General features: G+C 39.1%; 2 protein-coding genes across 2 annotated transcripts; one reads left to right on the forward strand and one right to left on the reverse strand.

Moving 5' to 3' along the window:
- Positions 1 to 2,704: 2,704 nt before the first annotated feature.
- Positions 2,705 to 4,538, forward strand: drc10 (dynein regulatory complex subunit 10; the record flags this gene model as incomplete). The annotated part of the gene is made up of 4 exons (XM_083978600.1): positions 2,705 to 3,331; positions 3,509 to 3,721; positions 3,807 to 3,878; positions 4,260 to 4,538. 4 exons carry the CDS (start codon positions 2,705 to 2,707, stop codon positions 4,536 to 4,538), a joined length of 1,191 nt encoding a protein of 396 aa, XP_083834726.1.
- A 1,480-nt stretch (positions 4,539 to 6,018) lies between these two features.
- Positions 6,019 to 8,405, reverse strand: cfap73 (cilia and flagella associated protein 73; the record flags this gene model as incomplete). Its single annotated transcript, XM_083978601.1, has 7 exons — positions 8,342 to 8,405; positions 8,100 to 8,229; positions 7,503 to 7,595; positions 7,177 to 7,368; positions 6,493 to 6,714; positions 6,250 to 6,408; positions 6,019 to 6,147 (listed from the first exon to the last, which is right to left on the reverse strand). Exons 1-7 carry the CDS (start codon positions 8,374 to 8,376, stop codon positions 6,019 to 6,021), a joined length of 960 nt encoding a protein of 319 aa, XP_083834727.1. The 5' UTR covers positions 8,377 to 8,405.
- Between the last annotated feature and the right edge of the window lie 5,851 nt (positions 8,406 to 14,256).

Consider the following 14,256-nt stretch of genomic DNA (forward strand, 5'->3'; position numbering starts at 1 on the left):
TTTTTATTACTAGTTATTGTTTTCATATAACATTAAGTTGTATGCGGATCGGGAGCGAGAGAGAAGGAAAGACATGAGGTGCACACCAGATTTCACATACCAGTAAAAACGGAAACATACACATAGCCTACACACAGACACACACTTCTCACTATTGGGTACATGTACATTAAAAGGTTGCTTTCTTCTACTTTTTATTTATTGCCATGGTAAATCGGCCTAAGTATTGTTTAGTGGTAGTTGTAGTTGGTTAGCATTAAAAGTGAGGAATTTTGGAGTTAGCTAGTGCTAGACATGTTGAAGCCATATACAACCTTAGATCATTGACAGACACTTTTTACACCTTATGTGAGAGCATAAGAACTTGAAATATGTCATGTCATTGCGTTGATAACATGCATAAGAAACTTAAAAATTGTGGTAACACTTTATTTGATGCCTATCTCTATAATGCATTATTGTCATACTTATAATGGGTTATAATAATAAAAGTTATAATGCAGTTATAGCACTGTATAACTATGGTTATAAACACTCATAAATGATTATAATGCTTTATAACAATAATCATAACACACTATAAAGCATTTTATCTTGTCTTATAAGGTCAGGTATTAATATATTATAACTATTAGGAACTCACTGACAATGCCCACATTGATAATGCATTAAAATATAGTTATAATGTGTTACAATTGGCTTATAGTTGTGTATAACTATCATAATAAACACTCATAAATTACCATAAGGCTTTATAACAATAAGCATAACATATTATAGACCATTATAACTCTATTGTAATACTTGACCTTAAGCCATTATAAAATGCTCTATGATGTGTTATGCTTATTGTTATAAAGCCTTATGATCATTTATGAGTATTTATAATGATGGTTATACACTTTTATAAGCCAATTATAACACATTATAACTATATTTACGATGTATTATCGACGTGGGCATTGTCAGCCAGTTACTAACAATTATAACGTATTATTATACCTGACCTTATAAGTCATCATAAAATGTTTTATAGTGTGTTATGATTATTGTTATAAAGCCTTATGATGATTTATGAATGTTTATAATTATAGTTATACAATGCTATAACCACATTATAACTCAGTATGGTTATAATGCATTATAGAGATATGCGTCAAAGTCTTACCAAAATGGCTGTTAGTTGGTAAATAACAGTAAATAATATGGTTAGTTAGCCAACTCCTATGTGCGACTGAATCTGATGACCATCTCTGACCATTTTATTTTCCTAAATGCTAGCTGACTGCCCCATTAGCTATCAAGCTAGGAAAACATGGCGTAGGCCTATTGTCATCGCAAGGATTTTTGCAGAACGGTTTAGGCTATTATAATAAAGGTGATCTACTATACTCAATAGAATACATTAGAGATCAGCTATTCCTGTGTATGACAGAGGTTTTCTTTAATGTCACAAAAAAACTTCTACTATTACTACTGAATATTTAATATAACTTATATTCTACCTTTTTACATTGTTGGACATTAATCTAGCACACACGTCAATGTCATGTCAAAAACCTGGGGGCCAGATCTGTCCTGCGACACTTTTATATGGCCCTATTATGTTAATAATGGCCCACCAATATAGCATTCACATTACTCACATTACAAATCCCATAATACACTACAACAGCTACCACGGCCATGACCAAGCAATAGGCCCAAGCTGGAATGAACAAGTTTGTGACACACTGCAACATCTTTTTCCATTCTTCAAAAACGACCTCTTAGAGCCTGGATGCTCGATGGAGATTGATGCTCAGTGTGTGTGCAGATTAACATTATCATGTTTGCAATCAATGTAGCACCACTGTGTATTTTTTGTACTTTTCCCATCTTCATTTCGAACAAACTTGTTTCAGTTGTTGCTGGTATGTGAAATCTGGTGCATGTCCACTGTCTTTTCTCTCTCGCTGCTTGCTACCGATCTGCATAATATATTACATCTATAATAACTTTTTTAATAAATTTAGCGACACCCCAAAATCCTGGAGGGTCTGTAGAAATATAATAGAAAAAAAAAATAGAAAAAAGGGTAGAAAGTTATATTGAGTATTTAGTAGTATTATGTAACACAACCTCTGCAATGATAAGGAATGGCTTCTCTGCAATACATTCTATTGGTGGTGGTGATGGGGGTTCCGATGAACAAGAAAAGTGGGTGTGGCTGTTTTTTTCTCCACCAAGGAGTGTTTTGGGTGTAAAACTAATGTTTGCAATCAACTCAGAATCATGAAAAACCCCTAGTTTGACCCCTCACAAGTTACTTAAGGCCAAATTTAACATTTCGGAATGTTCAAAAATCCAGTTACCGGGTACCCCAACTTTGAGTCGTTTTTTAGGGGGTTTCCCACGGGAGTTGAATTTCAACATTTTAAGACGTCATACTACGCATGTTCCTAAAGACAACTGTGAAGAAATTTCTTGGTAAGGATTTAGTTCCCAGATTGGTCAAATATCTGCTAAAATGCCCTTACTATTGAGTTTGTGGCTTACAAAATAGCTGTGCCTAAAGAATTAAGCAGAACACAGAGCAACTTTCCACTTTTAACCAAGGACCATCATAGAAAATAACTATACAAACAAAGTAACTAGCCTTTAGGTGTACAGCATTCATTTGGGTTTTGTTTTGTTGTGCTTTATTCTCTTCCTTTCATCCAGTATGTCTGCCATGGATGCAACAGTGCTGGCAGAGACCCAGCCAGAAGATGCTGAAAAAAAACACAACCTCTCACTGAAAAAGCAGCTCTCCTTTGAGGCTCTGCACATCTCAAACATATTAGAAAACTGCATCAGGCAAATTGAGATTGCTGCAGCTCTGCCTGCTATCCTTCACCTAAATAGTGCCTCTAGTGCATGTTGTGTTGCGGAGTTGGAGGATTTGAGAGTAGCACTTCAAAAGCATCAAGTATTAGGTGAAAGACTGGAGATGCTAGAGGGTCAAAAGGCACAGGGAGAAGATGGAGAAATAAGGAAGAGGTTGATGGCTCAGCTTGAGAAGGATATCAAGGACTCTGTCAGAGACCTGCTCAGGCTTTTCCGAGCGCATCCAGATGCCATTGATAGTTTTAGAGAGAGAGGCATGGAAGTAGGGGAGAGTGAATACAAACTCATAAGTGGGCTTAAGATGTTTCACAGCCATATGGTAGAAGAGTTGCTGACGGGTTTTGAAGAAGAGCTACAGCAGGTCCTGCGCAGACAAGCAACTCCATCCCTTGCACGCTATACAGAGCACATGGTTCGACAGGAGGAGGGCATAGCCGCAACCGCTAAGGAAGTGGATGCAAGGGTGAGGCACCAGTGCCACAATGGGTGTTGAAAAATAAGACTTTACCAAATCCAGTCTGTTACATGTATAATTTGCTTAGATGCAGCAACAGTCACAGAAACATGTCATTTTAACAATATGCTCTACTGTTAACCCTTTCCCTGTCTCACCTGTTGTTTCCTTCTCTTTTAATCACAGATTTCTCAGAAGAAAATTAAAATAGAAAAATTGCAGCACTCTCTGCACTCTCAAATGCAAAAGGCAGATATGTCACTAGCAGCCACCCAAAGCAAAGTAGATACCGACATATCAGAAAAACAGGCCAATATGGCAAAGGAAACTGAACGACTGAACACTGAACTCAACGATTTGGTCCTTAAGAACAAAGCAGCAGAGAAAGAGATCCAAGAGGTAAATTTAGTTTCTGCAGTATTTTACAGTACATATTTAATATCCAGTTGTTAGTAACATGTTTACTGTTTTTCTTCCTTGGCAGAAATGTGAAAAAGTGAAGACTGACACTGATTTCTTGCTCCAAAAGTTTGACATTGAAATACAAGAACTCCAGGTACACACTCAAACCCCACAAGGTGTCCAAAGACACTAGAAAAATAGGAAGTGTATTATACAATTAAGAAAATTAAGAAAAAAAGAAGTAAATCTCAGATGCAGTAGTTCAACAAATTTTCTTAACACAAAGTCCATTTATCAGCACTTTGCAGAGCATTCAAGCATAACTCTTAAATAAGCTGGTCTGATTTGTAATCCAGGTGTGATGCATACACACTTTTTGTAACATGTAAAAGATTATTTAATTGAATGGATAAAGATTCTGATGGAATAAAAATGGGGTCTATCACTGTTTCGTATCTAACTTCCTCTGTCCTCATCTCTCTTTTCTATCCTTATCACTCCTTGTCACCATAACTAACACTATCACCACTCTCAGGACAACCTGGACCTAAATGAAAGTGAATATGAAAAAGAGGAAGAGGAATTTAAGAGGCTGGAGAAACCCTTTACCACCCTGGAGGAGGAGTGCCGCCAGATCCAGGAGAAGCGTCGACTGGCAGAGGAAAAGAGACAGAAGGAGATGAAGGAGCTGGAGTTGAAGACCAAAGCTGCTATTCTCGCTCAAGCCTGGTGGAGGGGCTATACTACTCGCAAGGCCTTGAGGAACAAAAGCAAAAACACAAAACCCAAAAAGGGCAAAGGCAAGAAGAAATAAACCACAGACATCACATTCATTTGTCACATTGTTGCTACACCAATACACACTCTACCTGTTCAACATGACTATTTCTAATGTCAAAAATAAAGTCGTTCATGTTTTAAACTCATATATTCTGTTTGTGTGAACTACTACTATACAGTATATTTGGATATTGTGGCGCTGTTGAATTCTGACTAACTGAGCAGCAGCAGCTACTGAAGCAACTTCGATACTTGAAACCTGTTATGGGGGAACAATTAATAGCCTAATAATTCTCTTTTTTAGTAGGCTACACCTCAAAACTGTGTGACACACAATCTATGATATCAGATATTATTAGTGTGAATGCTGAATAAGTTTTACTAACTACGAACCTGTGAAATACAGTCAAACAGCAGGGGTTTTCCATTCCACCTGACTCACATTTACCCTCTCTCTCTACACAAGTGACTGTCACCTTTATTATTACAGGTAATATCAGGCCCCGGAAATCTGTTGATGATAATTTGACCAAATAAGTAAAATAAACACTGGGCTAAACTGATCGCACAGTTTTGGGGTGTACCACATCAAATTTCCTATTTAACTTTAAACTGAAACAAAACAGGGGTGAAGTCATTTGGTAGTTGCTGTTTTCTTTAATGCCCACAGGGTGACAGTATTGGCTTTAGATTACAGTACATTACATTCATTAGGGTAACATAACGTTACTTAATAATGACAACAGAAAGACAGTGTTATTCCAGTTTCAAACCAGTCATCTCAAAATGTATAGATACCACTACTTCACTATTACCCATATGAGTGTGATGTCAGTCACTCAGACTGAACCATCCCAATATATAAATACTTCCAAAGTTACTAGTTTAAACAAAATTTTATGGATCTGTTAAATAAACCTGAAAGTCTGCATGTGAAAACAATTTTAGTGGTCAAGTATGTATTTATTGAAAAGGAACTTTTCTCACACAGTGAGAGAAGAAATGCTCAGATGTCTGTGTAGTCTATAGATACAGAGAAAACTGTAGAATTTTCCTGTGGGTGATGACAAGTACAAGACACAACTTTTCCTGTTTTCTGCTTTCCAGTACACAGATGTTGAAAAAAACATTTCTTCTTTTACATGAACATTGGACTACTGCTGTGTGAAAACTATGAAGGGGATTTCAAACTTGAATACAACCAAGCAAAGTTTCTAAATCCTGAATTTTTAAAAAAGGATGTCTCAGACACATAGATCTTTATTACAACAAATCTTAATTGAGGCATATATCCACTTTTAGAACAAAAAAAACACCTTGACATCTTTCTTTGACACTGACAGAATAAATATACAGTAATTGTACATAAAGAAGATCCACAGAGGAATCCTTGTCAACAGGTTCTTTGTCTTCAAATTTAAAGTTCAGTTATCTCACAGAGCAACAACGTTTTATCAACTATTCAATCCTAATTGAGTAAATCCTGTTTTAAAGCAGCATATGAAATTGAAATGTCATCGTTTTTTGGAGCGAGTTCCGACACGCTTGGTATTCCTGTCAAAATTAAATTCAATGCCAAGTGTCTCTGTGGAAACCTGATGTTTTTTCACTGCATCTGAGTAGTCGTCGATGAAAGTTATGATCTGAGAGGGAGAAAATGGGAAACAGAGTGTTGTGATGATCATTTTCTGTTTCAATGGATGTTTGTCACCAAATCACCATTGCTGCGCTGTCAGGGAACATACCTTGTCCAGATGTTGTTCTGTGTCATTCATCCAAACATCCTCTTCTTCGTCTAATCCGTGACATATCATTTGATAGAGGTTGAAGGTTGCGATCTTAATCTGTCCCAGCTCAAGAGTTTTCTGCGCAGCCGTTTCCTGAATGTGGTTCCATTGCCTTTCCTGTATGAAGACAGGGACATAGTAGTTCAACATTTGATTCTTTATGTTCTAACATTGAACTATGAGTTGGGATTTGTGTGGTACCAAGAGTAGAGCTTCAGCACGGGTGTCGTCCAGCTCGGTCTTGAGCCGGGCCAGTTCATTGTTTCTTTGCATCTGCAGCAGTTGATGCTGGTTTTTCACTGCCCCAATTTCTTTTCTCATCAGGTCAACCTGCTCTTGTGCCCGTCGCTCTCTCTCAACCAGCTGTTCTTTACAGTGGATAAGACTCTTCATATACTCCATGGTTGCATCCACATCTTTGAACTGCAACAACAACACCAAGAGTTTCCATAATGTGAGTTAGGCAGCGTCATCTGAAACTGGACCGCTCCTAATGAAATCACACAAATGATACTATTCTAAAATAAAACGCTAATTTGTAGGTTACTGTTTCAGTCATCACCAAAAGACAAGGTTAATCAAAATCACAACCATGACTAAATCAACAGAGGTCAAAATGAGCTTTAGGCGCTTAGTGGAATTTTTCACTTCGGCCTTCATTATATTGAAGCGACTGTGTGAGGAAAGCCATTGTGCATTTAATTCCTGTAGAGCAACAAAAGAGAGTTATTTGTGATAGTTTAGGAACTAGGCCTACAGCTTTCCTTCCTTTGGTAGGAGCTGACATGTTAGGTGGTCCTAGGAGTTTTTTTTTTTTTAAAAGGCTTATGATTTAGTTACATGTTTCTCTGCCAAAATATCCCCACAGCAGCCTACATACGGTACCTGAGTAAATTTCTGCATTTGCCCTATCATGTCCTTGTACAGGATGTGACTCTGAACTTCAAGCTTTAGCTGCCAGTTCCTTTCTGTCAGCTCAATCTTCTCCTTCTTCAGCCTCTCCAGCTCCGCTTTTTTTTCAGCTGCCTCTTTACGCTCCCTCTCTGCTCTCAGAACCACTTGATCAGCGTCTTCATCCTATACACAGAAGTAGACAGAGAGAGGGGTAGTTAGCAGGCTGCTGTCCTCCAGCTCTAGTCATGAAACTGCAGCCCAATATCTACAGGCTAATACATCAGGAGTCTTGTGTGAAGTAAGGTATCCTACCGTACCTTCAGAAACATATCGAAGCTCATATGTAGCTCCTTCATTTTCACATGGTCCTTGTGCAACTCATCTAGCTTCTGGTGCAAACTCTGCAACTTCTGCACAAAAAACACACACACTCATAGGTCAAATACAAGCTAATTCTCAACTGGATTTTTTTGTTTTCTATTAAAGATGTTTTCTTTCCACATCTTTGATCACCAAAGGGAAGATGATGGCATTTTAACTTGATCTAATTTTATTAATTGCCTTTTTTTTTTTAAATAATAGCCTAATAAAAAAACCCTCTCTGTTCAAATCGGTAGGACAGAGTAGGTAGGGCCTCAGACAGAGTAGGGCCAGCCTTTCAACCAATCAGGAACCCCCAGACCAGAATATATTTGACAGACAGAGAATCACTGTGATCGCTCCCAACACCTAGACCGTTCCTTACTAGCTAAATTTTAAATAAATTGTTGTAAATTTGTAATAAATTGTTATTGATAGCCTATTGCTATTCCATACAATGTTTTGAAAGAATTTGACATATTTTGTCATAAGCTAAAATCATGCCGGTCGGTTTGCTTGCCTGGTGTGAGTTTAAAAACCAGCTCCTGTCGCACCTGTTTGCGCTCCTCTATGGCGGCTGTGAGTTCCTCCTCCTCCCGGCGTTTCTTCTGTATATCAAAGAAGACGGAGAGCTTGTTGTGTTTTCCAGCCACCGAGCCACCGGCTCCCTCCAGCTGCTGCTGCCTGCTCACACAACAACAACCACGGTACAAAGTTGCTGACAGTGGTCGCTCCGAGAGCCACTGTGGCTCCACACACACACATAACGTTACATTCACACAGTCCAACAACTCACCCGGAGAAGTCACGCAGAGGTTTGGACAGACTCATGGCTCCTTGGCTCAAAGACTCTCGATACATAGGACACACTGGTTGAAGTTTGAGCTCTCCCTCCGAAGTTTGTTGTGAAAGTTTTTCTGTGAACGTGCGCCCCCAGCAGCGTTCCACCACCATTTGTTTCCATGGCAACACAAATCGGGGAACATTTAAAGGCACAATGCAACGTTTTAGTAATAACAAAAAATGTTAAGTGCAAAGAGTTCAGAAAATGAATGTAACAACTTGAAATTTCCAAACATATTCTTTATCACTTTGAACACATTTCATTTATTTATTAGCCCATGTTCAAATGTGTTTTTCAGACATTTTTATGATAGGCAAAAGGCCTACGCCTACTCAGCTCTTGGTTTATATTTTCCCCACAAAAACGTTCAGATAACTAGATCCTTAAAAATTCCCCCTTTGGTCAATTCAGAGTCTATGAATATGCAAATATGCTAATGTTGTTTCAATAACAGCTTGTTCCTGGTTGCTGTGAGACTGTTGCTCCGCACTCCCACACCTCTGAACTTACACCTGACCTAACACTTGATGAGAAATCAAATATATTTTAACTCAATTTTACTTTAATTTATTTTATTACAAGCTATAGCACTGAGACTTGAGTGCTGAATTTTGTTCCTCATGTTTCATGGTGTGAATAACAATTAAAAATCTATCAATTTATTTATAGGTGTGTCTCCAACTTAATGTGAGCACAAACAATTTCTCTATTCAGCAGAAAGCATTTCATCATTGAAAAAAGCCTGTCTAATATTGTTTAATATTATTGTAAAGTGATCATCCTTGGGGTTTTGGATTCTCCATTTTCTTGTGTTGTATTCTTGTTTTTGTCAAGAAAAATAATCAGCAAATCAATTGCTGGGCATTATTGAATAGCATCAATAGGCTATACCACCAGGAATTAACTACCATGAATGAAGACCAAACAGGCACTAGCATAGGCCTGTGGGATTTTTTTTTTTTTTTTTTTTTTTTTGGGGGGGGGGGGGGGGGGGGGCAGAAGGCTTGATCTAATTTTCATTAGTTGTGATTTGATCTGAGTTCTTTTATACTGAGTATCTTACCATCTACATTAATACATCAACACTGTCTATGCTTACTTCAGGCGATGTCAAAATCAGTAAAGCAATTTATGAGCTTGACTGCTGAGTATCTCTGCTCCTTTATTACAAGCTTCATTTGAGTGTTTTCTACATTGTCCCACAGTATTTTATTTGTCTGTGGGGATGAGTGTCATTGTAGATTATCTGTGGCCTCTCCTTAGCCTCTCCTCATCTCATGTGTGAAGAAAATACACATGCAGTTTTCAACTATGATCAACCCCCAAAATCTCAAAACACAAAAACTACTCAGAGAAACATGGCTCTGCCTGCGGGGGGCTTTTATCTTTCAGACATTTGATTGACAAGTGTTACCACAGGGAGATGTGTGATTTTTCCACTTTAAGCACAAAATTCACACTTTGAATCACACCTCTGGCCTGCTGGCTCTTTGACAACACTGGACAGTGCATGGTTACACACCGTGCTCCTCCACCATACATAAGACTGACAGACACAGGCACACATGATGACACTTTGCAGTAAACATGTCATAAACCGGATCAGTTGTGTGAGATTGTTCAGGCCAGGTTGGATCAAAATATGTAGGCCTAATTTATGAGAAGATTCACTTGAGTCTGACAAGTTGTTTACATTCTGAAACATGTTTGGAAATAAAACCCCACTGAGCGGTCACTGGGTCATACTGTCTAACCAAAACATCAGCATATTTTACTGTTATTATGAGATGGGCCACTGGAAATGCGGGAGGAGGGATGATTTCATAGGCTAGGCCAAAAAAAGTCCCTGAAGACAACGCATCTTCTAAACTGAGGATTAAAGCTCATTCTTCACACTGGAAACAGAAGCTGACCTCAGTGAGATAGCCTACAAAGCATAGAGCAGCTACTGATTCTTCATTTTGGGTCAACAGCAAAAGTTGAACCTCAGCTCTTGAGCCAATTTGGATGAGAGGTTTTGTTTGGTGCTCAGTATGAAGACCCTGAGATCTGAGTGACAGTTACTGAACGGCTACTAGAACAAACTTTGTGGTGGTGGGACTGTTTACTCCATCAATCTTAAAAGGGTTCATGAAAACAGTCTCAGTCTCATCCACCTACAAATATCATCATGTAAGCACTCCAGCAGGACATTCATGACTTTGTTCACACCTCAAATATCCCCATTGACTTCTTAGACACTTCATGTTGACACCAGGAGCACAGGGCCACATGGAGACAAAGGCAGGGGGCATTAGTGCACTTAATGGAAATACTGTGTCCTGTTATTTTTGAATAACAATTGCCAGGTGTGGCAAAGATGGTGATGCTGACAGAGACAGTAGCAGAACCGGATAAATGCATCTGATGTAAATGTGTGTCATGCACGAATGCCTGCGTGCATGCGCGTGCACACACAAACACACACACACGCAGAAACGCACGCACACAAAATGAGCAGGGAGAGATGACCAAAAGGCAATGAAGGGGAAAAACAACAACACAGATAGCTGCAGGCAGAGATGCTGCTGTATCTATTTTTGATGAATGAGTGAATTAATGGCTTGCTGCACACACACACGCACACACTCACAGTACTTTATTAATACTAATGGAGTGATGCTATTATAATAAAAGCGTGTTGTGTCAGGTGATGGGTACAGTGTGAGGTTGTGGATATGGAGGCATCACACCCATGTAAACACCAGCAGAGCTTTTAACAGCTAAAGAGGGCAGGGAGAAGAAGATAGGTCAGGCTCTGTATCGGCAGATTCAAAGCCCATTAAGACAATAAGACTTACCGGTTGCACTGTTTATCTTTATTAACCTTAATGTTACTAATTTTCCCCTGAAATGTCCCATAAGTTCCACATATATTAGCGCATAACAAAAATCTAATGAATGGCATCAAATGTAAAGATAATATTGTCTCTCTGCATCATTTACTGCACACAATATTTTGAGTGTTTATAATTGGATCTTGGATTGTACTTAAATCAAAGGTTTGCTGGTTTGAACAGAGCTTGTCTGTACAGCACACAAGGATGCAGTTATAGACTAACCCTCAAACATGGTGGTGCTGAAGCTAAATATTGACATTCATCAACTGAAAGGATAAAAGGATAATATACAGCAGGAAGTAGGAACACAGGGAGGACTTGGGCTCATAAAGCACATCTGAAAACTAGGCAATCCCTCTGTTATTTTTAAAAGTTATACACTGATCAGGCATAACATTATGACCACTGACATGTGCGTGAATAACACATCATCATGGCACCTGTTAGTGGGGTTAGGGTATTAGGCAGCAAGTGAACGTTTTGTCCTCAAAGTTGATTTGGTAGAAGCAGGAAAGATGGACAAGATAAGGATTTGAGCCAGTTTGACAAGGGCCAAACTGTGATTGGCTAGACAACTGGGTCAGAGCATCTGAAAAACTGCAGCTCTTGTGGGGTGAACCGGCAACGGTGTCATGGGTCAGGGCCAAGGCTCATCGATACATGTGGGGAGCGAAGGCTGTGGTTAAATCCAACAGACCAGCTCAAATTGCTGAAAAGGTTCATGCTGGTTCTGATAGAATGAGACAGTGCATGGTAGTTTCTTGGGTATTTGGCAGCAAAAGTAGGACCAACACAATATTAGTCAGGTGGTCATAATGTTATGCCTGATTGGTGTATAACATGATATATTACATGGTCGCATAACAAGACATAAAATATGTTTATTGTGTAAATAAACACAAGCAAGTTGTTGTAAGTGCAACACCCATGTCCTCCTTGACATTTTTACTGCACAAAACCCCCCAACAACAGGGTGGTGTTTAGCTCAGTTGGTAGAGCACCCGCCCCATGTGTTGAGGCTATGGTCTTCGCTGCAGGCAGCCCCGGTTCAAATCCCACGTCAAGCGGCCCTATCCTGCGTGTTATTCCCCCCCTCTCTGCTTCCCATTTCCTGTCTCTCTCTCTCAACCGTCCTATCCATTAAAGGCAACCCCCCCCCCAAAAAAAAAAAAACCTAATAACTTTATGATATCTTTTGATCTCATGCATAGAAAATGTGAAAAACTTTTTACTAAACACGTAAAGTTGATGTGTTGTTTAGCCATGGTTTTAAGATGTCTTGATCACGTCCTGTGGTCTTATGTGTCTTTTTTGGACGGACAGGATGATGTGATGTTTAATTTCTATCTCTGTGCAGGTTTTTGACTGATGCGTCTTGATCAGTGAGTTACCTCATGATGCTTTGAACACTCTCAAGTCCCTTTTTGTACTGACGTTGGCCCCCCCTCTGCATATTCTGCTTATATGTGCTGCTGCTCCTAACTTATCCTGTTTCTTTTTTGGCACTTTTCTCAGATGATTGTCTTTATACAGCTTTAATTTGCTTGGAAAAATCGTACACAATGTTGCACACTATTATTGCTCTAATTGTCATGTTTCTTTTAAAATAAAATAGGAATAAAAATGCATAACTGAATACTTATACCAGTAAAAGACCTTTACTGTAGCTTTCACACACACACACACACACACACACACACACACACACACACACACACACACGCACGCACGCACGCACGCACGCACGGTGACACAGTTGAGTGGACAGGTAACAAACATTTAGACCATCCATAATTAAAGGTCAACAGTGTGGTGCAAACAGATATTGAGAGGAAGTCTGTGTTTATGCTAATGCCTTGTCAGACAGAGAGGCCAGTGACTCTCTGACACCATCTATTAATAATGAGACAAGATTACAGAAGTGCACTGGGTATGAACCAAACAATGCTGCTTCTGGCAAACAGTGGGACCTGACAGCGGGCTGACTGAGTGCTATGAAATCGGTTTGCGTGTGTGTGCAGTGTTTGGAGGGAGTGGAGAGTATGAATGGATTTGTTTGTTTATTGATGTTTGTGTTTGTCTCACAGCAGTGGTCTTGTCTGGCCTGTTTGCAAACACGCTTGTACACAAGTGGTGACAAGCCACAAACAGGAGGACACGAGCGACTGAGATGCAGGGAGAGAGGAAAGCCTGTGTGGCGGTGCCGAGGCACATGAGACTTCCACTGGCTCTCAAAACATAGTCTACTGTTTAGGGTCCCTGAAAAAACATGTGTGCCATTTGATTGTATTTATAAGATTTACCTGGGTCATGACTAAAAAGATCACAAAAACAATTTAGACATGATGTGGTATTACTTCTGAATCAGCACTTGCCATTTTCCTTGTACTAGTTTCTGTACTACTTTTTTTTCTTTCTTTTTACCTCTTTAGGCCACTAAAAACCTTCAAATGAAAGAGTCAGGGATGTTCTATTTGCTTCCTAGTGTCACTACCCTTGTCAGTTTCAAAGGTTGGTGGTTTTTATGACTCATGTAGTTTTTTTTTTTGTTTTTTTTTTAAAAACATTTTTTATTTCTTTTTTTGATTGTGAATGGATTTTTCATTTGTGTGTGTGTGTGTGTGTGTGTTTTTTGTATGCTGTATTTGGCTGGTTGTCTCAGATCTGAAGAAGACAACCATGTGTAACTGCATAAAATGTACATCTCTGAAAAGCTGTAATAGCTCTATGATTTTAGATGATCACCAACCAAATGGCCGGAGAGCACAGAAATAAGTCAAATCTATATTCCAGAGTCATGACGATGTTGGCCTGCTGGTCAGTCCGCCATGGTCCAGATCAACTGAAACATTCATGTTCTCCTAAGGATAAATTATAGCAGCTTAGTTTAAAATATCAAGCTGTCAATACAGTAGTGATTTACATTTCCATCAGTCCCAGCAATTGATTGTTTTTATTGCTAAATAGCCAGACTTAGCATGCAACATG

The sequence above is a fragment of the Trachurus trachurus genome (assembly GCF_905171665.1).
Source record: "Trachurus trachurus genome assembly, chromosome: 9".
In the NCBI taxonomy this organism is placed as follows: Eukaryota; Metazoa; Chordata; class Actinopteri; order Carangiformes; family Carangidae; genus Trachurus; species Trachurus trachurus.